The sequence below is a fragment of the Seriola aureovittata genome, chromosome 3, assembly GCF_021018895.1.
Source record: "Seriola aureovittata isolate HTS-2021-v1 ecotype China chromosome 3, ASM2101889v1, whole genome shotgun sequence".
NCBI classification, from domain to species: domain Eukaryota; kingdom Metazoa; phylum Chordata; class Actinopteri; order Carangiformes; family Carangidae; genus Seriola; species Seriola aureovittata.
In genome coordinates this window covers 23,121,840-23,149,487 of record NC_079366.1, presented here as the reverse complement: position 1 = coordinate 23,149,487, position 27,648 = coordinate 23,121,840, and the positions used below count along the sequence as shown (strand labels likewise).

The following is a 27,648-nucleotide window of genomic DNA, read 5'->3' as shown; positions in this document are numbered from 1 at the left end:
ACTAGTTATTATATCTGCTGCATGCAAGGAAAGAGTTCAATTTGCACTTTGATAATCACAAAGTTACACGTCACCTACAAGTGAAATAGTTTGCTTTACCTGATTTCCCTTTGCATGCTGGGTAATTTTGAATTAATTTTGGATGAGTGTGTAACTCAGGAAAGAGATGGACAGAGTTTGACTGATGAGCTGGTATTATTACTGCCGTGATATAGGTCATGATCTTCCTACTAGCTGTGATCTTTACGACTACAGAGGAAGCTTCAGCCTCTCCTCCCCTCTTGAATTTTCACTTTCTTCTTCCTCTATCATCTTCTCTTGGCCAGGATCCACTGATAAAGAACTTCCTCTCTGATAAAACTTGTTAAGGAGAACAGTGGGTCATAAAGTGACTGTTTCTTTTCCACTGAGCCAAACGTTGTTGCACATACATGTACGCTTAACGTGCAAATTGTTGTAAATAGTACATACAGATAGCTGACCAACATAAAGTTTTTTTAGTAAAATGTTGGGCCTCTAAACCAGCTCCCTGTTTTCAGACCTGTCATCAGTTTGAGAGCAGCAGGGTCTTTTAATGAGTTTTCAGTTTTAATTCTTGTATATTTACTGATTGAGCTCTTAGGTTCATTATGCACTTCTATGTTGCAGCAGACTGGGATGGCACTTGGCGGGAGCTAATTCACCTTAAATCTGCAAATTTGCATGATTCCAGTAAAGTCTTATTCTGTTGTCTTGTATAATGGTATGTAATAACTGTATATCTGTACAGGCGTGATAATGGACGTATTAAAAATTGGAAGGAGACCCACTGAGGCAGAATATGTACAGGCCCAAATCTTTGTACTACACTACTGATGATCTTTTCTTATAGTCCTAATTAGAATTGTGACACAAAATTATATAGACTGTGATATAGAATTTTATCCATATCACTCACCTCATTTTAACACAAATTCTTTCATTGACGTTGGTGTCATGTATGGAAATATCTGCATTTGTTTATTTAACTTTTTAGTTTGTTGCTAAATTGGACTGATTTGTAGTGGTGAAAGTTGACCATAGAGCGGAGCTATTCTGTGCCGTGTTGTCTGAAGTTTTTAGGGTGTCGTCCAGTGTTTGTGTGTGTGTGTACGAGTGTTGATTGTGATCTGATGGGTCAGTTCAATGTCCATCGTTAGAGTGATAGTGGGTCTCTTGTCATGCCAAAGGTCATCACTGTTAATGAGGGCCGCAGCCAGCCAGGGCTTAATTACTCTTAAGACTCTCTATCTCCAATTGCCCAATACAGACCTCAATGGATGCATGAACGGCAGTGAACACCCAATACACACACAAATGGTATGGATCATCAGGACACATCACACAGCCCGAATCACAACACAACCAGGCTGGGTGTTTTGGATTGTTTTTTTTTTTATCCTGCAATTCTGTGAAGGAAAAGATCTCACAACCGTTGATAAACTGTCTTTTTTTGTGGAGCTCCAACTCCCCTCCGTGTTGGGCACTAGACGGCTGACTATGGTGGAGTGACGGAGGGCTCAGGGGTCAAGGGGCAAACTCAACAGGGAGCAGCCTCTAACCCCCCAGGATGTCACCCCACAAGGGCTTCAGGGGCCAAAAGTCACTCGGTTTGTTAAATCCTAACCCAGACACAGTGGCTTCTATAGACACACAAACCCAGTCAGTGGTTTGATTTTTTGCACTGCAGTTTGTCTCTTTATGGTTGTATGTCCATACACATTAGTACACACGTGTAAAAGTACACAAAGAAACTCATCAAGTTTTGCCAAAGTTTGAGCTTTGTGTCCTTTAACTTGGGGTCCATCTGTGCGGGTCATTCTTAGTAGAATTAGAGTAGTGTCAATGTGATTCTTGATGAAAACTGTGGTGAGACTTAAAGACACGTCTTGCCACTCAGCAGCCATCTTGAATGAGCAGAACATTTGCCTATATAGGGGGGAGGAGGGGAGGTATGTTTGTCATATAACCACCATCTTTGGCGTTATGGACATTTCTACTCAGGATTCTTCATGTGGCTTGTGTCTCTCATATAATGTCTCTGGTGTTATGGATTTTGCCTCAACATTTTGTGCCATACTGACATGCTCTAATATAAAATCAACAGAATGGAAATGTGTCAGATTTCAGTTCATTTTGTTTTCTCTCTCTTTCGTTATTGTGAGACGTTCACAGTACATGAAAACCCAGCAGATAAAGAATTCTGACTTTATGGTTTCTGTCCAGCTTGCTTGGTGATGACTCTTTGCTTTCTGTTAGATGTTCTTGACCTCTCTGCTTCATAGACACCTTTTTCTGAAAGTGAAGATGCATACAGTTTGCAGCGTTAGAAAAGCTTACATTTGTCTGTGTGTATCTGATAACAGAAGATGTTTGGTACCTGGCTGGGCTCCTTCGGGCTGGATGCAGACTGAAGCCAAGCTGAAGAGGGAGAAGATGATGAAGGCAACAATGATGAAGGTCAGTTCAAAGCCAGTAAATGGGAGTGCCATCTACACAACAGTACAACACAAAGCATGTCATTACATGAACAGAAACTGACAAATTCAGAAGTCACCTTTTGTGATCTTGCTGTGTTGTTATTCTTGCAAAAACAAATCATAGACCTATAAGGGATACAGGAGGACAACTTAAAGGCGTGACGGAGATACGACGAAGATATTTTACTTTTTTTTTTTTAAAAGGGGCAGTTCATACTCATACCCAACACACTGTGTGAAATGATAATTTACATATGTGCATAATGTAAATACAGTTAGCATGAGTTAATCCATGCTTGAATAAACAGAAATAGATTATTAATGATTATCTGTACTATCCACCCCACTATTGTGCCAATCTACATATTGTATTTTATTTTTTGCCGCCATATTTTTTCAGTAAAAAAGTAGAAAAAATCCATCTTTGCTGAACAATGATCACAGACAGGTATCTTGTTGTCATTTAAAATGCATATTGCAGCGGGTTGAGTATGAGGTTCCAAAGTGCATAAAATGAAATTTCTTAATGTTCATATGTACTTGACTTTAATTTTGATTGATCACAACCTTCTACTGAGGTATTTGCATTATAATCCAGGTATGCTATTCAAATAAAGCAAGAGAGCTTTAGAATATCAAGCTAAACAAAAAGTTAATCATTTTAAAATTGCTCAGAGAATGAGCTGCACTACACCCCATAGATTTTTCTCTGAGGAATATTTGGACTTTCCAGTCAGATGGTTGATTCACAGAAAACTGAACTTTACACACGTGACCAAACCAGTTTTATAGATGATAATAATAATAATAACAATAATAATAATAATAATAATAACAATAATGATATTAATAATAATAATAATAATAAAAAATAATTAAAAAAAAGAAACAGTCAATAATAAACAATAATAATTAGATTAGTCCACTTCCTTTGGCTGAGGTGTTGTATAGCCTGATGGCAGTGGGAACAAAGGATCCTCTCTGTCTGCAGCTTGCATATGCAGTTATGCTTATACAAGCAAGAAAACTACTACAACTGTAGCCTGATAATCAGACTGAATGGACACTTCATACGTTCGCTATTTGGTCTGTTGGCACAAAAGCCTCTGTTTGATGAACACTATTGTCATAGCCATACTGCTTGAGATGCAGCAGCCTGTCGTCTCCACTAGGGGGCCTTATAACCATCTTATTTGTAACTGTTGACTGTTGTTGGTTTATAATGACTCATAACCCTGAGTCTACCTACGGTGCTCTTTACGGTGCTGGATTGTATCTGTCTGTATTAAATATAGAAATGTATCACTGTTCACAGATTTGCTAAAGCAGAATATTTTTTCCTTAACTTTGTGAGACAGTTTTGTTGCAGAATCTTCTATTTTTGATTAATTTGAGCCTGATAATCTATCCACTTCTATCTATTAAGTGGGCTTAGCAGTATCAGATGCTGTGTTTAAGTATTACAAAGAAATGCACTATAGTATTGGAGAATGACTGGGTCAAATTGGAGGCTTGTGTGAATAAAACACAGTCAGGGCTGAAATCAAAGAAGAAAGCAAACCCACAGAAGTTTTGGAAGCTTTCAGTGATCTCAGCTTTCAGGGAACTTCAGTGAATGAATTTTTCGTTTTCATCAGAGTTTTATGATCAAACACCCTCTGAACTAAAACTTACTTGAGCCAAAATGCCTCAGGTGCAGCAACTTTAACCAAAATTATAAATTTGAACCATAAAATGAACAAATCTCAACAAACATTTCATATGAGCACATCCAATGAAAACATGTATAAAAATATGCTGAACTAAGATTCAAAGAAGGTCAGGTGCTTCACTGAAATTATAAAGAGTCTAAATAAATATATGATCCATCTGCTGGTTTTCACGTCTGTTTGAAATAATACATCAACAGGTATCATTTATGTTGCACCATGCAGTTTTATATTATCGCTGACAGGCTGAATGAATCATAATAGCCAAACACAGATGGCCTGTGATTCACACCTTTTTTATGCTGCTGCCGATCTGCTCATTCACACAAGCTCCACCCTTTGATCCCTGACAAGAATAATTCAGACTTCTAGTTTCTGGAGAATTATTTTAGAGCTTGCTCTAATCCTGTCAGCAAAACTTCTGACCTATAATTTGAAGCTTTAGTTTTAAATCTGAGATGACCTTTGTTTGATACAACTTTCTTGAGCCAATCAAACACCCAGATACAACAAGAAAAGTGAAGTGGTATTTACAAGGTTTTGGAACTTACCAGAAGAAGAATCCCAGCATTTGAAGATCCCTATTTTTCAAATGTGAAGATCAGAATAAAAGGATTTGTGTGTATCTCCACATACAAACAGATTCTCAAAGACGAAAGAAAGCAAGCACGAGATACTGTCTTGTTACAGTTTGTTTGACAAAGTAGGCGTTTATTTATTGATTTTTTTTTTTTTTTTTTTTTTTTTTACAGTGTCCCATATCTAGGCCACTCCTTGCCTCCTGACTCAGGCCTCATCCCGGAAGCAAAAAAAACATTGGATCCTATAACAAAGTAAACACACACACACCCAGAGGCTACCATTTAGACTTTGTTCTGGCAACTGCTAACACTCATACACACACACAGAGTCCTCAAAGCTTTTACTGACACGTCATGCTTTGAATGGCAGAAGTCATTCTTTGTCATGGACCTCACTGGAGTCAAACGATATGCTTCTCACTTTGTGGTTGTGTGTTAGTCTCTGTAGAAGAGGAAACGTTAAAAATAGTCACTTTCTTTGGTTTTCACCTCCATCAAGAAGATTTTATCACAGTGAAAGAAGAAGAAAATTTGCACTTTGTTTATGGCAACTTTTAGTAATAATCTATGAGAGAGAATTGTTTGTAGATATAGAAAAACTATAAAAATGTACGTCAAAATAACGTCAAAAGAAAGATTTATGATGGACTAAATAAATCATATATGAAATAATATGATATATATATTTAAAGATATGTGTTTAAAGTTAATATTTTGAATGTGTTTAAAATTAATGAATAAAAAAAAACTATTTTAAAGTAATCTCAACCAGGGGTAGACCAATATGGTTTTTTCCTCTTTTTTTTTCAAAATGTTTTTTATTGAATATACAGAGAATATTATATATAATGTATTAAAGAATATACAGTATTTATCCAATTGTTATGAATTCCCAGTGTTTATTATCCCATCTCTACAAGTAACACTGGATTAGGGTTGTACAGAGGGCCCCACAACATATTCTCAGTGCCTTTGCCAGTACTACATCCAGTCTTTTAAGAGCTCTAATCGCTGATTAGATTTTACTGGTCAAAGGTGAAAGTCTCAGTGACCTCACAAAACATATTTTTGGCCTCCTCAAGAGAATCCCTTCAACTTTGAGTCCAACTGGTCTCAAAGATGAACTGATTAGATTTTGGTGGTCAAAGGTCACGGTCACAGTGACCTCTAGTTCTTGTGAATGCAATGCATCAGACACATCCAGAGGGAATTTAATCACATCTGGCGCAGACACTCACTTGAACACAACACACAAAACACAATTTTGGCCATAACTAAATTCATAGGCTAATTATGACACAATTTAACAGAAATGTGTAATACAATAAAATGTGATGACATTTTATATCCAAATGTCATAATGTTGGAGATTGTGACCATATTTCCTGCAACTTGACTGGTAGAGACATACACCCACTATTCTAGTCTTATTGCTATTGGTGAAGTGTCTATTGCAGGCATATATCACTATCATTTTATCACCCAGGCCTATCTCAGACTCGAGGGAAAGTATACCTCACACCCCTCAGGGGGCCCGTTTCCACATTTTAAATGTATTAATTTAATCGGCTGTCAGATCAGAAAAAGTAACAATTCTGATAATTGAAAAAATTATAAATATCAGGTTCAGTGATCAGCCAGGTTGACAGTACTATTAGCTGCATTACTGTATTCTGTTGGATGTTCCAATTATTTAGCAGAATAAGCAGAAACTGATTTTTTTGTATTTACTATACACCAAGGATTTGTCTAAACAGGTTGGATAAAATATCAGAAACATTTAAATAATATAATTTTATGTTTTTAAGCCAAAAGCATAAACCGCTTTTCAGACGAAATGTAATAAAGTACAGTGACAAAAAACAGGTTGACATTAAGAAATAAAATAAAACAAATATTAATGTGAGACAGAAAGGAATTCAATTATTAAGGAGACATCTAGATAAACTGTGAATAATAAATTACAACAAATTTAACGTTACAGAGGGCTGATAAATAAAACATTTCTGAGAAAGTATCATTATTATAAAATTTTTGAGGCCGTAGTTTGTTGTACTGTAATTACAGTAATAGACATCATAGGATGTGTTAGCACAAAAATATTTTCAGTATATACTCTGTTGTCGGTACTCCTTGCTAAAACTACTGTAGTTTAATGCAAGTGCTTTGGAGGCTGTAGAATTATAATGCGTTAAAGGAAGAGCAGCCTCTAAAGTTTTCTCCACCTCATTTATAATAACAAAGGTAGACTTAGAAACCACAGCCTCTATGACCTTAAAGTTAAATCAAAATATCTTTACAATATTTTCAACAAAAAAGGAACATTATAACCTTCTATTGAGGGACTGTTGTATGAGACTGCATTATTTTTAACAGGTGTACTTAATAAAGTGGAAACAGCATGTACAGTAGGTATTTCTGTTTTTCTTCCACCCAATTAGAAACTTGTATGAAAGTGACAATAATCATGTCATACAAAACCAATTGATATTATAAATGCGAAGTACACCATGTAAAAGTTAAACACTACCTATGATTATAATAGTCTTCTTTATGTGGCAAATAACAAGGGTTTGTAAAGTGACTGAAAGGACAAAGTCAGGCAATTGTGTTGTGTGTGTCTGTTTGCAGTCATACCATTCGAGTGTGCACATTCCTCATTGAGAATCCCAGTAAGTGTGAATAGGGCAAAAACCAGGAGAGAGAACATGATTGTCAGCACCTCCAGCTCAGTGAATGGAGAAGCCATCTACATTTGCCCACTGCCACAGCTGTGTTGACAGTAAATGTTTCATCTGTAAAATCACCTGCTTTCCAACAAAGGTGACATGCCCTCCCATCCTACACCCAATAAGAATTAGGATTAAACACTTACCCTGGTTGTGTTACAGGAGCACTGAAATGTTGACCATCATACAACTGCTTAATGGCACATCACACACACCCCATGTCTGTCTGTCTGTCTCTCTCTCTCTCTCTCTCTCTCTATCTCTCTATCTCTCTCTCTCTCTCTCTCTCTTTCTTTATGTGTAACACACTAGCAAGAAGTGTGAAGAGCTGACTTATAAATGCCACTAACACATTACACTAGCATTCACATTTGGTCCGGAAACTGAAATTCTGTCAAAAATGAAGCTCAGGTGGTTTTCTCTGTTTGTTGCAAGAAACTTTGTGATGTGGTTGCTTGAAATGGAACAAATCAATTGGCCTTCTGAAGCTATTCTTCATTTTCTGCATACAAACACACACATCACACACATATTTTCTGAATGCATTTTTAAACTTTGCATACCACAAGTGTTAATAGCACCCTTTTTAAACCAGAGACCACAGCAAGTATCTTCTGACTTCTCCATTTGCAATGCAATTAAATGCCATTGCAACAATATGTCCCTGTGGTTATGTGTGTGGGGGTGGAGATGTACTGTATCTGGGTCACTTATTTGACCACTTCTTTGTTCTTAGTGAGAACAGGGCGGCGGCTGCTGCTGCTGCTGCTGCTGCTGCTACCAACAAGCTGTTGAATGTTCTCTATCACCGGCAACCAGGAATAAAGGCTTGTTGAAGATATTTGAGTATTAGATGGGGTTCAGTTATCCTGAGGAAGTAATCAACAATTAGGCAGAGCAGAGACAGAAAGTCAGTTTCAAATAAAGTTCAGGTGGTTGAAACCACCCTGACCCTCAGCTTAAATAGAGTTTTAAACACAGTAAAGTTCTAAAATTGGCTTTTCAGCTTAAAAAGATAAGATGGAAATCCTTAGGCCTACAAACAGATAAGATCTGTCTAAATCTTGGGGTAATTACAGGCTGTGAATCCCTGATATGGACATGGATTCAGAGATCTGGAATCATACTAACTTGAAAAGCCCTGCAAACCCTCACAGATAGTTTTATTTGTTCCAGTAGCAATGGCCAGAGCTATGATGGGAATCACATGAGTTCACATGGCTAAGTAGTAATAAGTACCATAAAGGTGTAATTTGTTCAGTCCACTAAGGTGTAGTAAAGCGAACGGGAGTGTGAGCGAGATGTCCACGTCCACACAGTCCTAAGAAGAAGATTGACCATTTCCTGTCACCTCTCTGCTAGTCACTCTATAAGAACAATGCATTTTATGCTACTGCTGTTCAAAAAAAGTTAAAACAGTGATGAAATTGCCAAACCTCGGTTAAAATATATTTATAAAGCCAACCAAGGAATCACAAATATGCAGAGTATCGGGTCCCATCTGGAAATTTAGTAATACTAATAATAAAAGTGAAAGAAAATCATTTAATTATTTTGGGTGGTAGAGTGGACAGTCTCTACCCGGTGCACATCTTCTCTTGCTCTTCATCTGCTTCTGCCTTCTTACCTCAGTCAGCCACTGCACTTTAGTGATCCCTTTAAGTCACCCATTTTCCAGTTATATCAATCATAATCCTCATGACCTGATACAATTTGAAATAGGATTACACCTTTACCACCCACACACACACCTATTCTGTGAAGATGCTGATATGGTTGTATATGACTTCTGTGGGTGTTTCACCTTGTGGCTAGTCAGACGAGTAATGTGCCTTTATGCCTTCAACATGACAGAAGACATGAGGTGGCTTAACATCTATCAACACATTGTTTCTCACCAGGGAGTCCCTGAACAATCGGGCAGTGTGTGTGTGTGTGTGTGTGTGTGTGTGTGTGTGTGTGTGTGTGTGTGTGTGTGTGTGTGTGTGTGTGTGTGTGTGTGTGTGCTGTCCATGTGCACAAGTTGTGTAAGCTTATTAGCAGCACCACTGGTCAGTGGAGGAGATTGAGGTTAGTCTAAGCCCTAATCCTCGTGGACCGTATGCATGTTACCCAGCAAGCACGACAAAATCCTGGCTCCGCCCCTAGAAGACACACACACACACACACGTACGCATACACACACGCGCGCTTTCCCTGCCTCCTTGTTTACTGCTCAGCTCCATCTCAATTCTTCTTCCTGTCTCTCTCTCTCTCTCAGCAGGAGGGCAGAGGAGGAGGGGGAGGAAGTGGTTCGCACTGTTGAGTAGCTTCCCAGTCGTCATGACGACCTCACACCCCACCATCTCCAGAGCTGTCTTCCTGTTGCCACGGTGACCTGATCCTGTTCCATCTCTGCTCCTCTTGATGATCCGGATCGGGCTGATAAAGGAGTGCGACCCTGGAGCGCTGTCTCCTTTCCCTGAAAACAGCCCGTTGATGGGACAGCGAATCACACGAAGGGACGAGGATCGGAGGACAGGAAGGCGCGGCAAGTTGGGAATGCTGTGGGAGTAACGCCGGAGTGTTGCCTGGAAACAGCAGCATGCCAGTACAACAGATAACTGTGGTGCCAGCCAGGGAGACAGCCAGTAACGGCAAGAGTGCTCCACGCTCCAAAGACAAAAATGAGGTGAGTCTCTTTTTTTTCTTTTTTTTCTTCTTCTTTTTTTCTGATTAAGCCTTAAAACTAATGTAAAGTTGGTCAGACAACAGAGACTTAAGATTTCAGAATAAGTTGTATATGTGGTCAGAGGGTAGAAGTCATTTGATTGGTCCTTTGATTGGTCCTTGAATGTTGATGACTTGATGACTGTAGAGGAGGTTGCAGTGCGTTCGTGCATGTGCTGTGTGTGCATGTGTTTGTATGTGTGTATACATCTCCCTCAGTCACTCACATGTACAGTATGTATGTACTCAGCAGCCTTTGCTTACTTGGGGTTTGGAGCTTTCTACTGCATTTTCTACAGAGCCTGGCATCACATCACATCCTAAGAAAATCACATCCTAGAACAACCCAGAACATGAAATAACGTCACATCGCACCACCTGATGTTATGTCACATGCATAAGGCTCTAGAGTCTTTTTCTCTGACACCAGGAAGGATTTGATGTATGTGTGTGACTAATAGCAGGAAGAGAAATGAGGTCATTGTGCCCATGTGAAAGAGCTGGGTTCATTTATAAAGTCACGCAAGTGGTCAAATGGTGTTTGCCAAGTTAGTTTGTTGTATTGTTATATTTGTTATATTTGTTCTCTCAAATCCAGACAAACACCGAAATGATCGCATTCCTTATTTGTTGTCACTGCACTCATTAATTTTAAAATGGAGTAGGACTTTGAATGTTTTTTTTTTTGTTGTTGTAAATATAGCATTGTAAAATGATTTCACTTCCTTCATTTATTAATAGTGTTTTGTAATACAATTTTTCGTTTAACCCTAGAAATTAATCTTGTTGAAATTAACCAAACCGCACAAATAATTTATTTTTCAAGAGAGACCCAGCAAGAAGTCTGCATTAAACTTAAACTTAATCAACAATAAATACAAAACAACATAAACAGACTAAGGCATCTGTCACATGCTACAAAAGGCATAACAATATTATGTTGGGATTCATGGCTGTTCAGAGGTTTTAAACCATGACAATGTGAACTTCCCTGGTCTGAGTTTGATTCTGGCCGGGGACCTTTGTAACATGTCATCTCTCCTCTCTCTCTCTCCTTATTATTTGACACCTCTCTACAGGACATGATTTATTTTTATTTTATTATCACTATTTTTGACATTTTTTTCTCTGTTTGACAAATGAAAGTGAAAACAAAGAGAAAATGTAAAAAAGTAAATGACCCCAGCATTGTGGCTGCACATTTTAGATGAATAGATCATTAGGGCATGAGGATTACCACAGACTGCACACATAACACGATAACTTCTAGTGTAGCCGGACTGTTTGGATACACCACAGTCTACATAGTTAAATCTACTGATGATAACCTGAAACAACAGATAACAGAATAATTCACCCAGTAACACATTTTGAAAATGCAAAATACAAGTTTCATTTCACAAGAACTTTTAAGGATCATACCAGTGGTTTTGCACGTTTTAGCCCATTTACTGCACATCACTTATATGTTACATTATATTTTAGAATTTTTAGATATTTTTCCAATGGTTTCCATTCATATTCATAAGATATAAACACCAATTAGCAAGCGTGTCTGGTAACCTAATAGTTTAGATACATACCAAATAGCTGCCATGTCCACAGTTCAATTATTTGCTGGAAGGCACCTGTTGCATGTCATACCCCTTTCTCACTGCCCTTGTTTCCTGCATCTGTTCACACCGCACAACAACTCAACCCTGATGAAGATGATTAGCTGAGTTTTTTTGAGATAGTGATTGTAGCTTATTTAATCACAATAAAAGATAATATGAAGAAATGTTTAAGATTTTAAGGTTATTCAAAGCAGCGATTCTGTAAAGAAGACCAGATTTAAACTGTAAATCTGCAGCTACATGAGTAGTTGTTTAAATGTTGCTATAGGTGTTTTTGATCCCAAGCCAGAGTACAGAACCAAAATATAGCCCTTGGTCCACGCTACATCTCTTAATCCCCTCTGCAGAAACATGCACATGTCCACAGAGACTCACCAAAGTCTCTGCTGTGCATCAGAGTCAGAGTGTCAGCAGAGGAACACAGGCCCAGGTAAGTGACAGTCAGATGTTAGCTCTGATACAGCACTTTAATACTACTGGACTGTGAGTTTAGGCACAAACATGGGCTTGGTAAAACAGAACTGTTTGTTTTCCTGTGATGGCATGTTCACATGTGTAATTCTTCACGAATGTCACGAAAGTGATTTGTTGCATCTAAGACCTGTCAGGCTGTTAATTCAGGATACTATGGATGTTAAATCACAGCTTCTTTGCTTGTTGTTAAGACTGATTATATAGATTAAGATAAATGTAAGCCTACAGTGGGACTGAGAAGAAGCCACTGTACCAATAAGGATGCTATATGTGTAATTTGTAGAATCGAGAAACCAAAACGGTGCAATGCAGATGCAGCTACTGTTCATATGCTATAGACCCGTGTACATAGTCAGAGAAGCATGTTGAATTTTTCACTGAAGTAGGGTTGTCACGATACCAAATTTCTGTTTCGATACCGATACCAATATGTATTTCGATACTTTTCGATACTTTTTGTAAAAAATATTTCATTATATTATGTATTGCCTTAATGGGTTATTTAAATATTTAAAGAATGTAATTACATTTTTAAAAATATATTTTTTAATGTATTTATTAACCATGGACATGTTTTAGCTCTCTGTATGCAGGCTACTGTAGGTTTACTACTGGGCTGGGAGGGGCTTTGTACTTCTTTCATTGACATTACAGTGCAGTGAACTGGTGAACAACATTATCACCTGTCGTTCTTGACTGAAGTTTCGGAACAAGTCCGCATGGTTGTCCTTTAAATGTTTCGACAGGTTTGAAGTGTTGCCTGCTTTTGCGAGACACACTTTGTAGCGCCGCTTGCACTGCGGTGCCTCTGGGTTCAGTGGCTCGCCTTTATCGTTCGGTTTGAACCCGAAATATTTCCACACCGTACTTTGGGCCCCCATTTTGTCCACAAGTATGGGCTTTTCTGCAGCTGCCATCTCTATCTACTGTATTTTCTTCAACCCGCTCCGTCTGTCTAAGACGCGACTTGTCGTTTCTCTCTCCTCCTCAGTCTAAGTGCGCGTGGGAGGCGGCTTACATCCGCTCGGGCAACTATGTCACACTCGCTAGCCTCGCTGTGCTTAAAGAGACAGGCTCCAATTTACAAATTCATTTGCATTCAATAAAATAAAATGAAAGTACCGTTTGTTTTTAAATGCTGGTATAGTACCGTTTTCAAAACTCTAGTATCGCGGTACTATACTGGTAGCGGTATACCGTGCAACCCTACACTGAAGCTATTCAGAGCTAATTATAGTACTTACATCTGCAGTACGTTGTGTTAGTCTGCTGTGTATTAACGTTGTCCTCCTAATTCTGCACTGATTTCATGTTCTTTTCTTGTTTGTCTGTTTAGCTATGTTGTTACTGTCTATGACAGTGAGAGATATTTGAAATTGATATGATGTTTTCTTGTCAGCTATGGTTTAAGGCATGTCTGTTATTACTCTAGCTTACGGCTAGCTCAAAATATTTTACTCTTGATATTTTACACAATGATCAAAATAGTGTCTGTGAGAAAAGGCCTATAAAAAAACAAACTGACTTATTTCGTGTTTGCAATCTCTCTTTGGTGATTAAATGTATATGCTAGTGGACCTGACGAACACTACCATTATCCAACACAATACTTACATGCACACATGGCTGACAAGTGTATGGCAAAATATGGGTTAATTTATCTGAACAGCTATTAGCAGAATGTATTATTTCCTATCCAGAAGAAACTGGACAGTGTCTAAATTTCTTATATGTTCATTTAATTTAATGCCTGAACAAGTGCGATTTGTGTCTCTTTCCCTTTTGGCTTCTGTGCTTGCCTCAGAAAAGTGTGTCTCCTCTTTTACATCTGGCACAGATTCCGTCGGAGCCTCCACTAACAAACTGTGTTGGCTAACTTTCACTTTTTTTTCTGTCTTTGTGTTAAGACATGCTAAACACCCATTAAACCTGTCTCTTTACTGATTACTGAGAGGTTGATATAAAGAGTGTACTGCATGCTACTCTATATACATATATCGTATGTAGCTGTCACAGGTTTTGCTCAGACTTGACAGTTACAGGCTTAATATAATATTGTTTCTGTTTTTTTATGAAAGAAGCTACCACAATCTTTTTATCCTCTTAATGATCACCATATTTGTTCCTTGTTTTTTTTTTTTATGTTGATTTTGCAATAGTGTTTGGCAACCTCTGCTCTGGTTTGATGTTTGATGTTTGATCTGAACATGACAGAATTCTGTTATTAACCTGTTGTGTAAATTTAAGAGGGGATAGCCTATTTCAATTGCCAAAAAACTTTCTAAACAGTTTGCATGTGAATGTTGCAAGCCACGTGCTTCTCCATGGAGATGTATAGCGAAGCTTTATTGACAACAGTTAATGAAAATCTGACATGACAGAAATGGAAATAGAAATGACAACAGAGATACAAACATCTGCATCTACTCAGAAATGAGTATGAGTATTCTTGCACACCTGGAGAGCACACATGCTTTATAATGTAAAGGCATTTATTTAATCATGATTTTCTAATCATGTTATGGAAGTGTGGCGTGTTACTTTTGATGAGCGATTTATCTGTTGATGTAAATATATTAATGAACTGTATTGTTATCTAATATTTTAATCAGTTAGTCAATTACTGATTTGTCCTGTGAGGTAAGACTACCAAAACCTTATACACATGCACCTGAGGTCACAGGTACATGTGTCCATCCCCTCTAACACCCAGAAGAGGTTGCAGAGTGTTTGCTTTGACTCCACACAGGACTACTGATTTAAACCTGGCTATCAGCAAATCCCTTGATCAGCTTAGACGATGCAGTCTCCTACTTGTCAGTGTCTTTCTTATTTATTTCACCGATCTGCACAGTGTGTGCCCACAACTGTCCGTGTGTGGGCTGATACGTGCAAGCTCTGTTTTGCTTTTTAAATGTCATCTAAAAAAAAAAATAGTTGCCACCCACAGGAGAGATTCCGAACATCAACTTTAAAATCTGTAAGATACATAATAACATTCATCCTATCAAAGTGTCCACTTTCATACTGTTATACCTATGGGTATTATACAGTACAATATATACCAAATACTGACATTTTACAAACAGGAATGGCAGACATTTGACATATTCATCACATGTAAGCAAGCGTGTACTAAAGTCAGTTGTGTTCATTTTAATTTTTGATTTTTTTTTAAAAGTGTAAATGTTTGTTTTTTTTAACATTGTTGACTTTCCAAACGGCTGAGCTTGTGTATTTCCATTTAGGCCATCAGAGCTGTGGAGTAACAACAATATTTAACAAATATTATACTCAACAAATAGCATACAAAACTAACAATTAACTGATAGCAACTAACACTTACAGTCTGTGGAACCAGAAGATGATATGAATTATTCTCTCGGTCATAAACCTGTCTAGAAACTATTAAAAAATCACACCAGAGAGCCACATGTTTCTTCACTATGAGGAACGTGGGCACTATATTTTATTTCGAATCACTCCCATGTAAATCTTCCTGCTGCTGTAAATAAACATGAATTCACACCTGAAAATAGTCCGTACTCCTGCTAAAAAACTACGATGTCCATATGTTTTGGCCTTTTAAAAAAAATGAACATATCTTTTACTTTCACATTATGCTTCTGTTCATTTTCCACTGCTCAATCACTACAACACAGTTGGAAGGTTAGCCTGCTTGTCTCTGTGGCATGTTCAGTGTTGGACCACGGTGTATGTGTGTGTGTGAGAGGCTGGAGGAATATGTACATTGTTTGGGACAAGATGTATTTAAAAATAAAACACCTGGCTGCCAGCAATATAAACTGTGTGGCTGGTGATAACAAATTAATTTCACAATACATAATTTGACAATACAGATAAAAGTGTTTCGACTAAGAGTCATTTTTGTGATTGCTCCAGTTAGCGTTAATCTGGTAGTTTCTCATTATAGCTTCAGCAGCGTACAAAAAAGTGTTAAGTGAGTATTCTCTGTTCAGACAATTGCCAAGAGTTTTCTGATGTTTTACGGCCAAATATAATGACTAGAAATGCTGCTTATTTCTTGTACACTAAATGAACCAAACCCCTGGAGTAGCTAGTGTTATGCTCAGGTTTCTTACATTTATTTCACCTTTTAAAACAAGAGGTAATTTACTCGTGTGTACACATCCACATAGCTGAACTAGATTTGGGTGATATGACAATGTATGGACTGTCAAATGATATACATTTGTCTATTTTCAGAGATTTTGTTTATACCACAGTACCATCTCTTTAATGTCTCAGGATGTATTGGGCCATTGTGGGCAAAGTGAGGAAATAAATGATCAGAACTGCTTTATAGTAAAATTTGATTTTTTTTATATGACTTTTACATCAGTGTGATGAAGTACTTGGATTTGCCAGATATTTACTTTGCTGAATTAACCCAAGTAATTGTTGTTTCAGAAAGTGTACTTTGTTGAGATTAAAATAGCTATTTACATATAAATTAACATATATCGTGATTGCTCATTTGTAAGCTGACCTGCTGTCCGTAAAATAACCTGGAAACATGATTCAGATGCCAGGAAAGATAACTGTTTTCATCACAGATTAAAGGTGTTTGTTCTTGGTAACTCCTACATTTTTGGTAACGGAAACTTGTATAGGATGCTGTAGGCAGTGAGTAAGGGTGCAGATGTCTGAGGGTTGAGTTCAAGGTCTTCTGTCTGAGTTTACACAATCAGCACTCTAGGAAGTTCCAGAAAAAGTGCTTTAAGTTGACTTTAAATAGAGACACATTACAGAGCAGCATCTTGTGCACTTAGCAGGACAACCAGGTAATAGGATTGGCTGGCTTTAGCTCAGGTCGCAATGGACACGTGGCCACGCATGACTCCTAACACTGGATTTTAACCAGTCAACACAGGACCAGCCAACACTGAATACTGTAGAACACACTGGTGATGTTGAAAAGCTGCTTAGTTTAATAATGAGGCTTTGAGGTTTTGTTTTCGCAGAGTTTAAGAATCAGCTTGTCCAATTATATATTTATCTACTTTAAAAACACAAAACTTATGAAATATACCCAGATTTCTCTTATGTGATTTATTAAGTGCTTAGTAAGAGATCTTACAATTGAAAATTTAGTTTGTAAAGTTAACAAACTAGTGACAGACAGAAAAGTAATTGCCAAAAATGTTGATAATTGATGAATTATGCAACATGGCAGATATTCCCTGTTTCTAGCTTTTCAAATGTGAAGATTCACTGCTTTTCCTTGTCTTATATTATTTCAAATTAAATATCTTACAAAACAAGACATTGAAAGATGTCACCTTTGGCTCCTTTTTTGTGTCATTTTATTAACTAAGCTATTGATCAATTTGCCAAAAAAATCATCTGCAGATTATATTATTTGTTGCAGCTCTACAGCAGATCACACTAAAATGTTATGGTTAGATGACATTCTCTGAGTTTTCTAATGATTTTCTGTCTCTCCCTCTCCCTGCAGGGGAGGAAGGCCCCTGGGCGCTCAGGGAGTCGATCCAGCAACATCTCCAAGGTAACCACTGAATATCAGACAGCTTAAAGGGCCAAATTCAAGGTCACAGTTCATAGTGTAAGTGATGTGGAAAAATGTGCTAATGCTAAAGTGTTAGAAACCAATCATGTAAGGTTGCTTTAAGTATACACTGTTGTGTTACTTATGAGACTCAAGACTCGTTGAGCTCCATTATTTAATATTTTTTTGCACATTTTTTTCAACTATGAATGAAATCACTTTGAATAGTATTAAAGGTTAAGTTGAAATAACAGACCTACAGATAACCATAACAGGTGAATTCAGTGTTGCCAGTCTCAGTCCAGCTTTTAGCTGCAGTAGGCAGCAGAAATACTCAGCTAAACATCAGAAGAACCGACTAAAGTTAAAGATAAATCAGGACAAAGTGAGCAACTAGCTAATGAAAAAAGTCAAACACTCAGCTAATGACTCGGATGCTTTTTAAAGGAGCCAGATCTAAAAGGGGAGAGAATATTGACTTCCATTTGTGAATTGAGCAGAAATGCAACTTTGTGGCTGCTAGACATGTACATAGGCAATTGTTTGCCACAACTACTTTATAAGGTGATATGTCAGGGCTACGTATCTGTCAGCTTGTTTTATCTATTCATGCTGTGTTAACATAATAAAGTGTAAATATCTCAGTGATAATTGACTGGCATTGAGCTAATTTGTGTATGTTGGTTGTTGCAGGCCAGCAACTCTACAACAGGACTGACTACAGCCTCAAGGACATCGATCACCCCGTCTTCTCAGGACATATGCAGGTAAGACCGCTGTTATCCAGAATTTTAGTAACCTGGGCAGAAAGTGAAAGGCCAAAAGAAAACTATGATTCCTTCTCTGTCCAATGACTATCTGCAAAAACAAACACCTCTCTTAAAGCCAGGCACCAGAGCAGCCACGCTTTTCTCTGTGATATTAACATGCACAGTTTAAAGCTTCTTCTCCACTGAGTGGGAGAATGAATTAGCATGGTCTGCTGCACCCTGAGGGCGTAACAAAATTAAAATGGTTGCTGAAATCCAATGGTGCTCCTATAGTGCAATCAATGAGGGGAGGATGGCTGATTGCAGAATTGAGATCCTTTAGCTTATTATCTTCATTGTGGTGTGGTTGTCACGCTGACAGGCTCAGTCCTGTGGCTTCAAGGCTGAAAGGACACTGTGTAATAGCAAAATGGACACAAGATGTGTGCAAGTGCTTGAACCTCCATTCATCACCTTACCTTGTTCACTCATTCAAAAGTCACCATTTCCTATTCTGGTTCCTTAGCCTGATAATCCGACTGAACTCTCATTTTGTTTTGTTTCATTATTCCATCTGACATTATGTTCTTGTCAGCTGTTGTTATTTCACCCCAGCCCGTCAGTAGTAAGTGACATATACATCCTGCTAATATCATTTTAGTTAATACAGAAGCCATGATAGCAGTAGCTTCAAGCCATTAACTTTATGTTTTTCACGCTGAAGAAATATGCTGATTTAGGGGTTGTTATTTCTGTAAGTCAACCAACACCAATCCATACAGCTGCATCACTATCATCCACAGTTTCTTTTCTGACTCTGCTACATGAATGGGATTTTCTGAGACATTTTTAATACCACCTTTAATACCAACTCTAATTGGCTTGGTAATTTTTCCAGACAGCTGTTAAAAAGACCATTTGAATCACTGAGGAAAATCAGGAAGAGATATTATAGCTGATTTAAAGTGTGATTTTTTTTTTAAGCCTGTTAGTTCCAAAGACAAAATTCAATTCACCTCCATTCTACTTTAGTCAGAGCAGAAATTTCAGATAGAAATATTTCAAAATCTTGAGAAATAAAATAAAACAATCTACACTGTTGCCCATAAAGTTGGAATAATTTTGTTTTCAGACACAATCCTGTTTGTCCCTATTTAAATGCATCAGTAATCACTTTTGACCAGGTGCAATGATTACATTATGTATCCCAATTACCCAGGTGAAATGAAATAAATCACATTGTCGCAATCATTTCATGGAAAGAGGTCAAAAATATTTTATTCCAACTTTATGAGCAACAGTGTACATGGCTAGATAGTAAGTAACTTTTTTGAGATTTGGGTGAATGGACCCTTTAAGTCTGTACAATCAGGTTTCCGGTCATTTGCTGTTGTCGTGTCCATGTCTTTTCCATATTATTTCACCTTATTTTTACACATCTCCATCTGTGTGTGTGTGTGTGTGTGTGTGTGCGCGTGTGTGTGTCTGTGTGTGTGTGCGTGTGTGTGTGTGTGTGTGTTCAGCTCTGGCCAGCTGACCCGTTTAGAGGAGGATGCCTCTGAATCACACAAACGCAGCAAGCACGCACATACCTCTGCAATGACAGTCACCAGCACAACTCTGGGCTCGTCATCTCAGGCCCATAAGAAGCAGGTGAAGCGTCGTCACCGCCGCAAAAGGAGCAGCTGCACGGCGTTCGACTGCGTGGAAACCAACGGCAAACAGGAGCAGACAGACCGCAGCGACCGCAGCCCGAGCTCTGACCGCAGCGAGAGGGGGGAAAAGAGGGAGCGGCCTTTCAAGAGCCGACGTGAGCTCCCACCTCGCCTCCGCTGCTCAGGTGCCCCACAGTCTGATTCCTCCTCAGAGGACGAGGTGAGCCGTGAAGCCCGCAGCTGGAGCAAAGAGAAAGCCCGAAGAGCACGCCGCCGCAGCGGGAGCAGCCGTGAGAGGGAAGGGGCAAACAGCGGTAAAGGAGGCGAAGACAAAGCAGATATGGAGCTGCAGTCGGTGGGTTCTGATGATGGGAGGGAGAACCAGCCTCTGGTGGAGGACACCGGAGGCCTTAAGAAACGGCACGGCAGCCGGGGCTCAATGAAGAGAGACGGACATGGTTCACACAGGGAATGCTCACAAACCAGAGATAAGGAGAAGAGCAACAAGGCACGCAGCCCAGGAGGCAGCTCTTCACTGGAAGAGGACACTGAGGAGCTCATTACCAAGAGATACCAAGAAAAGGGGTCAGGGGGTGGAGACATGTCAGTTCCCACACCACAGAAACACTGTGGTGTGAATGGAGGCACAACCCGGCAGTGCTCTGACGACTCTGAGCTTGAGGTCTGCAGGTTAGTGGGTGTTTGTGTGACACAGATCATCTTAACTTTATTGCCCAAAACAATTACAGAGACAGAGAAGGTAAAACAATAGAGACAAACCATAATAACAGTACAGTAGCTGCACATCACTTTTTACTTAACCTAATGAGTCTGTGTATATTTTCTCTGCTTGTGTGTGTGTAGGATTTGCCACTGTGAGGGGGATGACGAGTGCCCATTGATAATGCCTTGTCGCTGCACAGGGAGCCTGAGTTTCGTCCACCAGGCTTGTCTCAATCAGTGGATCAAATCCTCAGATACTCGCTGCTGTGAACTCTGCAAGTTTGACTTCATTATGGAGACGAAGCTCAAACCTTTACGGAAGGTATGTGCACACTCCTTCAGCCTTCTGTCCCTCTTGATATCCAGTGTTATCTTACCTCTCTTTCACTCTCCGTCTCCATCCCTCTGTCTTCCAGTGGGAGAGACTACACATGTCGAAGAGTGAGAGGAGAAAGATCTTCTGTTCAGTGTTGTTTCACCTGATAGCAATAGTGTGTATGTTGTGGTCAGTCTACGTTCTGGTCAAAAGAACCGCTGAAGAAATCAGACTTGGGAAGAACGGTCAGTATTTTCCCCACTCCCCCTCTCACACACCAGAGACATGCAGTGAAATTTGAAACTTTAAATAATTCTTACTCTTGATGTAACAGTATTATAATTTGTAACTTTAAAGTATGATGTGGAGTTTTTCTTGATCAACATTTAACATTACTCACGTAAAGGTATCGTGAGTGTATTTAAGGCCTAACAAACATTTTCTACCTTGATAAACATTTGCAAATCTTTAATCTCCTTTAAGATTCCAGTTGCACAGGTTTTATTTGTCACGTGCTGAAATGCAAGAGATTTGCATGAAATAATGGGTGGCATACTCTTGAGGTTGTGCTAAAAAGGCTAGTATAGAATGAAATATAAGAAGAAAGAAATAAGAAGACAGAATAAATACTAAGGATAAAAAATGTAATATATGTAGTATATGTATTAAAATGCCATAAGTGTATAAGTAGGTGGGCTATACAATTCTTAAATTATATAAAAATATAAAATGTACATTGGCTATAGTTGTAATGCTAACTATAAAGTAAGATTTCCAAATGTCAGTATATTGCCCTCTGCAGAAATGTATAACACATTACATCTGCACATTTGCACGCCTTATAAAAACAATACAGGACCATTAAGTCATTACTCTCAGGGCTTTAAAAAATCCACAACGTTTTCACCTGCTTTAAGCTATGTACTCTGCAGCAACCCATAGAGAAACTCCACAGGACACCTTTAACCTTTTCACTTGGTGATCTCTGCACTTGTCTGACTCTGGTGATGTGATTACATTTCCTGTGTAGTCAACTACTGTATTCATGTTTTCTGTTCAAGTACGTGAGTGTATTGTACAGTATAAGTGTTTCATGAACAGACTGTTGTAGTCATCACTAACTGTCCCTCTGCAAATTTAAACGTGTTACCACAGATAGACAGCTGGTATATTATTGATGAATTCCACATACACTATATGCAAGTCAAATTTGTAATTTTAACATATTGATGCATTCAAAAACTTAAATCATAACATGTTGTCTCAGATTTAACAAAAGCTAATTTTAAGCTTTAAAATAAATGAATTGCTACATCAATTCAACAGCAATAACTGGTGAAAATGAAACCCAGGAAAAAATGTATACAAAGGTCATGAAAAGGTTAATGTCGAGTTTGAGTCAGAGTAACACGTTGAATGGACACATGATGGATGTTAATGAATAAAATCAGGGATGTGTTAGTTACAGTCTGATGCACATATAAGCTTCTGTTTTATTTGACTTTGTCGGTGTTTACGACATTGTTAAAGTGAACGTAGTACACACACTGTACGTACACCCCTCAGTACTTTTGAATGTTCATTGCTGTGTTCAGTGATGGTGTGTTGTGCTGTGCTGTGATCCTAGTGTATCTGTCTTATCATTCTCATGTTATAGGACCTAACGTTAGAAGCAGAAATCATACACTCTATGGCAAGTTTTAGTTTTAATACATGACAGCTCTGCAATAAATCCTGACGTCATGAAGGTTATGATTTTCAGGTTTTGATGAAGCTATTTTAAAGAGGTGTTGATTCAACTTCATGGTCATTTTGGAGGATGCATTCTGTTGTGCTGTTGAACTCAAAAATGATATAAATGAGGTGGACAAAATGATTGAAACACCTGTGAGTAGAACACCATACAGTTCAGAAGATATCATAAAGTTGAATCAAAACCTCCCTAAAACAATAAAAAAAATGTATTGCAGGTCTGTTGTATTAATTTTAGCTTGGTGTATCTAATAAACTGGCAACTCACTGTATATACAGTATTTAAAAACACTTCATATATATTAATAAACATTAATATATATATTTCATGTACATATATTAAAATATTTAAAAAATAGCATAGAACATGTTTCTTCTGCGATTATAGAAATAAAAAGAAATTACACTCACTCTTGATTGCAGAAGAGTTATGGAGAGTTTCTCTTCTGAAGTACTATACGCCACAGGGTAAGCACAGCTCTACACACCACCCATCATGACCCATCACACATCCTGCAGGTTGACTTACAGTGGCGCTGTGTGTTTGTGTGTGCGCGTGTCCTCAGGTGTGCTGGAGTGGCCCTTCTGGACCAAACTGATCGTGGTGGCCATAGGCTTCACAGGCGGCCTCATCTTCATGTACATTCAGTGTAAAGTGTACCTGCAGCTGTGGCGCCGCCTCAAGGCGTTCAACCGCATCATCACTGTGCAGAACTGCCCCGAGAAAGACCTGCACAACTCTCAGGCCCGGCCCAGCACCCTCACCAACGGCAGGCATGAAACTGTGGAGGTCCCAGTCGGCCCAGCCCCTGTCCTGGCTCCAGAGGCACAGATGGACTCAGACATGTCAGTAGAGGCTGCAGTGGCACCGGCACAAAACCCTGTCTGACTGATTCTCCTTCCAATCAGTAAAGTTCTGCGTCACACCTTGCTCTTACAACACAAGCTGGTGTGATCACGGAGATTTAGACTCATAACAGTGTTTCTGTGTGTTGTTGTTCTCAGCTCCTGTGATTGCTGATCTTATGAGACACAGTGGACGGATTTAAAGTGAAAGAACCAATCCTGTCCCTCAGTGATCACAGAAAACTGAAAGGTTGGAGTAAAGTGAATGTGCAAAGTAAGGAAGGTTGGGGCGGGCCAGAACATAGAGAGATGGTGAGGAGATGTAAAGGAAAATTAAGCCATCAGCAAGGAACCGGGGTAAAGACTGTTGTAATGTGGTATATTGACACCATTTTATTCCTGTATGCACTTTGAAAAACTGCACTGACTTGGGTTAAAGGTGTAAACAGTCTGTGGATGCTATTAACCAAAGGTCTCACTATGCTTCAAACAAGGTTCAGGGGGCATGTCACATGACCATGTCTGAGGGCAAACGTGTCACAGCTCTCCTGAACAGCTGCACTCGAGAGCCGTCACAGAGGGAGCTGAGACGCGATGAATCGTTCAACTGCAAATAGCAGTTCACACTTTTGGACCGTCTTTCATTAGACTGGCCAATCTTTGTATAAGGGGGTAGATAAGGACAGCATACACGTCCGTTCATACACACATCAGAGCTGCACAGTAACTGACTAACACGCACCTTACATAGGCACAGAAACCATAAATTAGGTTTTAAAATTTAAATATTATATTCAGATTCTGTTAGACACACATTCACAAGGTGTGAAGAAAAGTGGCAAAAAGTTTTCATGACCACATCTGAAGAAAAAAAGTGTTCAGTTTTTCCACACAGCTACGCTCATCAAACAACATGCAAGGTGCAACAGTCGTTGCAATGGAACAGTCATTTGTGGAGTTTCACTCAGTCATGCGCAGGAGACATGGTGGTGGTAATTGTGGGAAGCATGAAAAAAAAAAAAGAGCTTGAGAGAAGTTCAAGGCCTGCACATACCTCCAAACATTTGGCCTACTGCTGTTGAAGAAAGGATGTTTGATTTTAGATGCCGTTGGAGAATCCAACAAGGTCTTCGTTTGAAGCATACTGAGGCCTTAACTCCCACTGGACAATCAGGTCTTCAGACACCAAAGAGTCAGATATTATACATAGAGAAACAATTATTTAAACAGTATCTTTAGCTCAGTCTGATATCTAAAAATTGAATGTTATGAAAATGAATTTACTGTCATAGGAACGTTCTGAATCTTTCTTAAAATAGCTCAAGTAGCCCAATGTTTATGACGTTGTCTTCTGACAGTTTGCAGCTTTACGTGGTCCTGCTCTGCGAGGTCCGTTACTTATACACAAATGTAACTACAGCTTTCATGGTTGCCAATAGTTCACGTTTTACATTAGGTTTTAACAGTGTTTGTCTCAATTAAAACTGACACACTGATTGAGTGACAAGACAACTGCTCTTTACACTTGTCCACTTTTCTACAGGTTTAATTTGGATTTTTTTACCAGTGTCACTGTCAAGTCACAGAAAATACAATTTTCTGTGTCTTATATCCATCACAACATCAGAGCACTCAACATCTTTGTCAATGTCTTTTTTTCTATCTCTGATTGGATAAAAATTGATTATTCAGGTTACATACAATGCATATTTATTTGTGTAATAAACAATGAATGTAGAACCCCTCACAGGTTGGTGTTAAGTTTTTTAAAATAAGAAGACTCAGAAAGAGGGATGACTGATAAAAAAAAAGTAGTTTTCCATCTCCAAGGTTTTGGCGCCATCTTCTGGACAGTAATGGAGCAGCACCATCTTCTCACACAGGCACGCAAACAGTTTTTCTATAAAGAGTCTTTGCTGAAAGCCAGTTGATGTTCACTTGTCCTGGAAGGACGACAGACACTTTAATACTAAGACATGGCCGAATATGAAGAGCCTAAGTTTCAGTCCGACATCAGAACCATCTCATCCAACTGCTCATCATCCAAAGCAACGTCATCATCCTCATTATCCTCTTCTTCTGCCTCATCATTCTCCTGTCCTTCATTCTTTGTGTCTAGACCTTTGTTAGACACTTTCCGCAGTTTGATATTTGGAAGTTTCTTCAGATCGCCAGTCCACTCCCTGCCAAAACAGAGAATCAACATGTGACACCAAAGGTTATCAGAAAGGATCTAGATAAACCCTCACATGCGCAGTCCTGAAAAAGTATTATTGATGCTATTTCCGGTCGTGCTCATTGGAGGAATTACCCTGACTGGAAAAACAACTAAGCCACTCCAAGTCCAGTGAAAATTACAATGGCAATACAGTTAAGAAACTTGCTAGTGATTGATTTGGGTAAGAAAACGTAAGTGATTACATTTTGTCAGAGTCATAGAAGCTGAATAATTTTGAATAAACTGGACATTTACAACAAAACATTAAAGCCAGATGATTTTAGTCCAGTTCACTCACCTGAATGTTTTCAGATGCTTTGCATTAATGATGTCTGGGATCTCTGTGAAGTAGACAACACACACTATTGTTAAAAAATTCTCGCAGTATGTGTGCATTTATGTGTGTGTGTGTGTGTGTGTGTGTAAATATTTATACAGTGAGGACTCACCTAATCCTATGCCCTCATACTGTGCTCGCTCCCGCTCAATGGTCTGTTTGATGACAGCTTCTCTGGCTCCATGGAGACGACCCTGACGACCTTTGATCCCGTTCGTCAACTCGATCTGCTCCAGTTCAGAATCAAACCTTTGCAGGTACCTAATCATACACATACACGCATACAAAAAAAAAAAAAAAACACAGGAGCTCATTAAACATTAAAATCTTCTGATACATATAAGTGGTTTTGTTTAGCCACATACGCAACTGCCTTGTGTATTTTTTATAATTATTAAAATTGTATTATAAGAATCCCTCTCCCAACTAAATGAATGCACCAATTTTTGTTTTCCCTCAGTGGCGATTCAGAAATGACAAGTGTGTTTACCAAAAAAAAAAATACAAAACATAATGAGGATATGAGTTACTGAAGGATCACTTGGTAAAAAATGTCTGTAACACTGTTAACAGAGAGCAGAACGGCCATGATTATTTGTGGGCTGATTTTTCCTGTTTTATGATGAAAAAGTGCAATCCCAGGAAATATTGGACAAAGAACAAATACCAGGGGATTTGAGAAAATCTCTCTAAATACTAAGTAAAAAACATGGGAATGATTTGCTTCTCTTATATGATAATGACAAAAAGTCTTGAGCAACACCAGAACAAGGAAATTAAATGCTGTGCATGAACGCGTTCAATGAACGCATATTTTTTGTGACCGCTAAACTGAACGAATCAGTTCACAAATGATGAATGTGAACAGTGAACGCCGCTCACGTTTACGACAGTTTTACGGCACGCCGCATGACGTCTCCATAGACACGACCCAGCATGGCTGGTGCTAGCAGCACAGACGGTACAGTACAGACGCATCTACTTCTGCTGAAGCCAGTTTGTTTGAGCATTTGAAGCAGTTTTATGAACAAACAAGTGAAGACTCAGACGGATTATACTTATATACGGATTTTAAATGTAACTAATATCTGTGATTATTCAGTGGTATACAATAATTAATTTAGTTTGGAAGTGGCAATGATTTGGGGCTGATGATGGATGGGTAGAAGGGGGTTCTGTTGAAAGAGAATAGCGGCCTATTTATTT

General features: G+C 38.7%; 2 protein-coding genes and 1 long non-coding RNA gene across 4 annotated transcripts in view; 1 reads left to right on the top strand and 2 right to left on the bottom strand.

Moving 5' to 3' along the window:
- Positions 1–2,133: 2,133 nt before the first annotated feature.
- LOC130166039 (uncharacterized) lies at positions 2,134–7,766 on the bottom strand. Its single transcript, XR_008827093.1, has 5 exons — positions 7,664–7,766; positions 7,426–7,559; positions 4,759–5,230; positions 2,399–2,439; positions 2,134–2,313 (listed from the first exon to the last, which is right to left on the bottom strand). It is a non-coding gene; the product is annotated as an uncharacterized LOC130166039 (long non-coding RNA).
- Positions 4,968–25,636, top strand: marchf1 (membrane-associated ring finger (C3HC4) 1). Of its 2 annotated transcripts, XM_056371309.1 has the most exons (9): positions 4,968–5,040; positions 9,778–10,188; positions 17,796–17,846; positions 18,540–18,613; positions 20,119–20,940; positions 21,115–21,295; positions 21,390–21,534; positions 23,465–23,509; positions 23,608–25,636. In XM_056371309.1, the coding sequence occupies exons 2-9, from the start codon at positions 10,102–10,104 to the stop codon at positions 23,928–23,930; spliced, it is 1,728 nt and encodes a 575-aa protein (XP_056227284.1). In that variant the 5' UTR covers positions 4,968–5,040; positions 9,778–10,101; the 3' UTR covers positions 23,931–25,636. The 2 variants fall into 2 exon arrangements, with proteins under 2 accessions (XP_056227284.1, XP_056227285.1); XM_056371310.1 differs by lacking the exon at positions 23,465–23,509.
- tma16 (translation machinery associated 16 homolog) overlaps positions 25,581–27,648 on the bottom strand; it is an 8,818-nt gene continuing 6,750 nt past the window's right edge. The window contains exons 6-8 of the mRNA XM_056371316.1: positions 26,555–26,703; positions 26,404–26,446; positions 25,581–26,070 (exon numbers count right to left, since the gene is read on the bottom strand). Coding sequence (XP_056227291.1) covers positions 25,890–26,070; positions 26,404–26,446; positions 26,555–26,703 — 373 coding nt within the window. The 3' untranslated portion in view covers positions 25,581–25,889. The remainder of the gene's footprint in view (positions 26,071–26,403; positions 26,447–26,554; positions 26,704–27,648) is intronic.

What these genes read in the sequence shown, in the direction of transcription:
- marchf1 (XM_056371309.1), top strand. Translation starts at nt 10,102, where the DNA reads ATGCCAGTACAACAGATAACTGTGGTGCCAGCCAGGGAGACAGCCAGT. An exon ending in TCTTCTCAGGACATATGCAG is followed by an intron (nt 18,614 to 20,118) that starts GTAAGACCGCTG and finishes GTGTGTGTTCAG; the next exon opens with CTCTGGCCAGCTGACCCGTT. An exon ending in AATCAGACTTGGGAAGAACG is followed by an intron (nt 21,535 to 23,464) that starts GTCAGTATTTTC and finishes TCTTGATTGCAG; the next exon opens with AAGAGTTATGGAGAGTTTCT.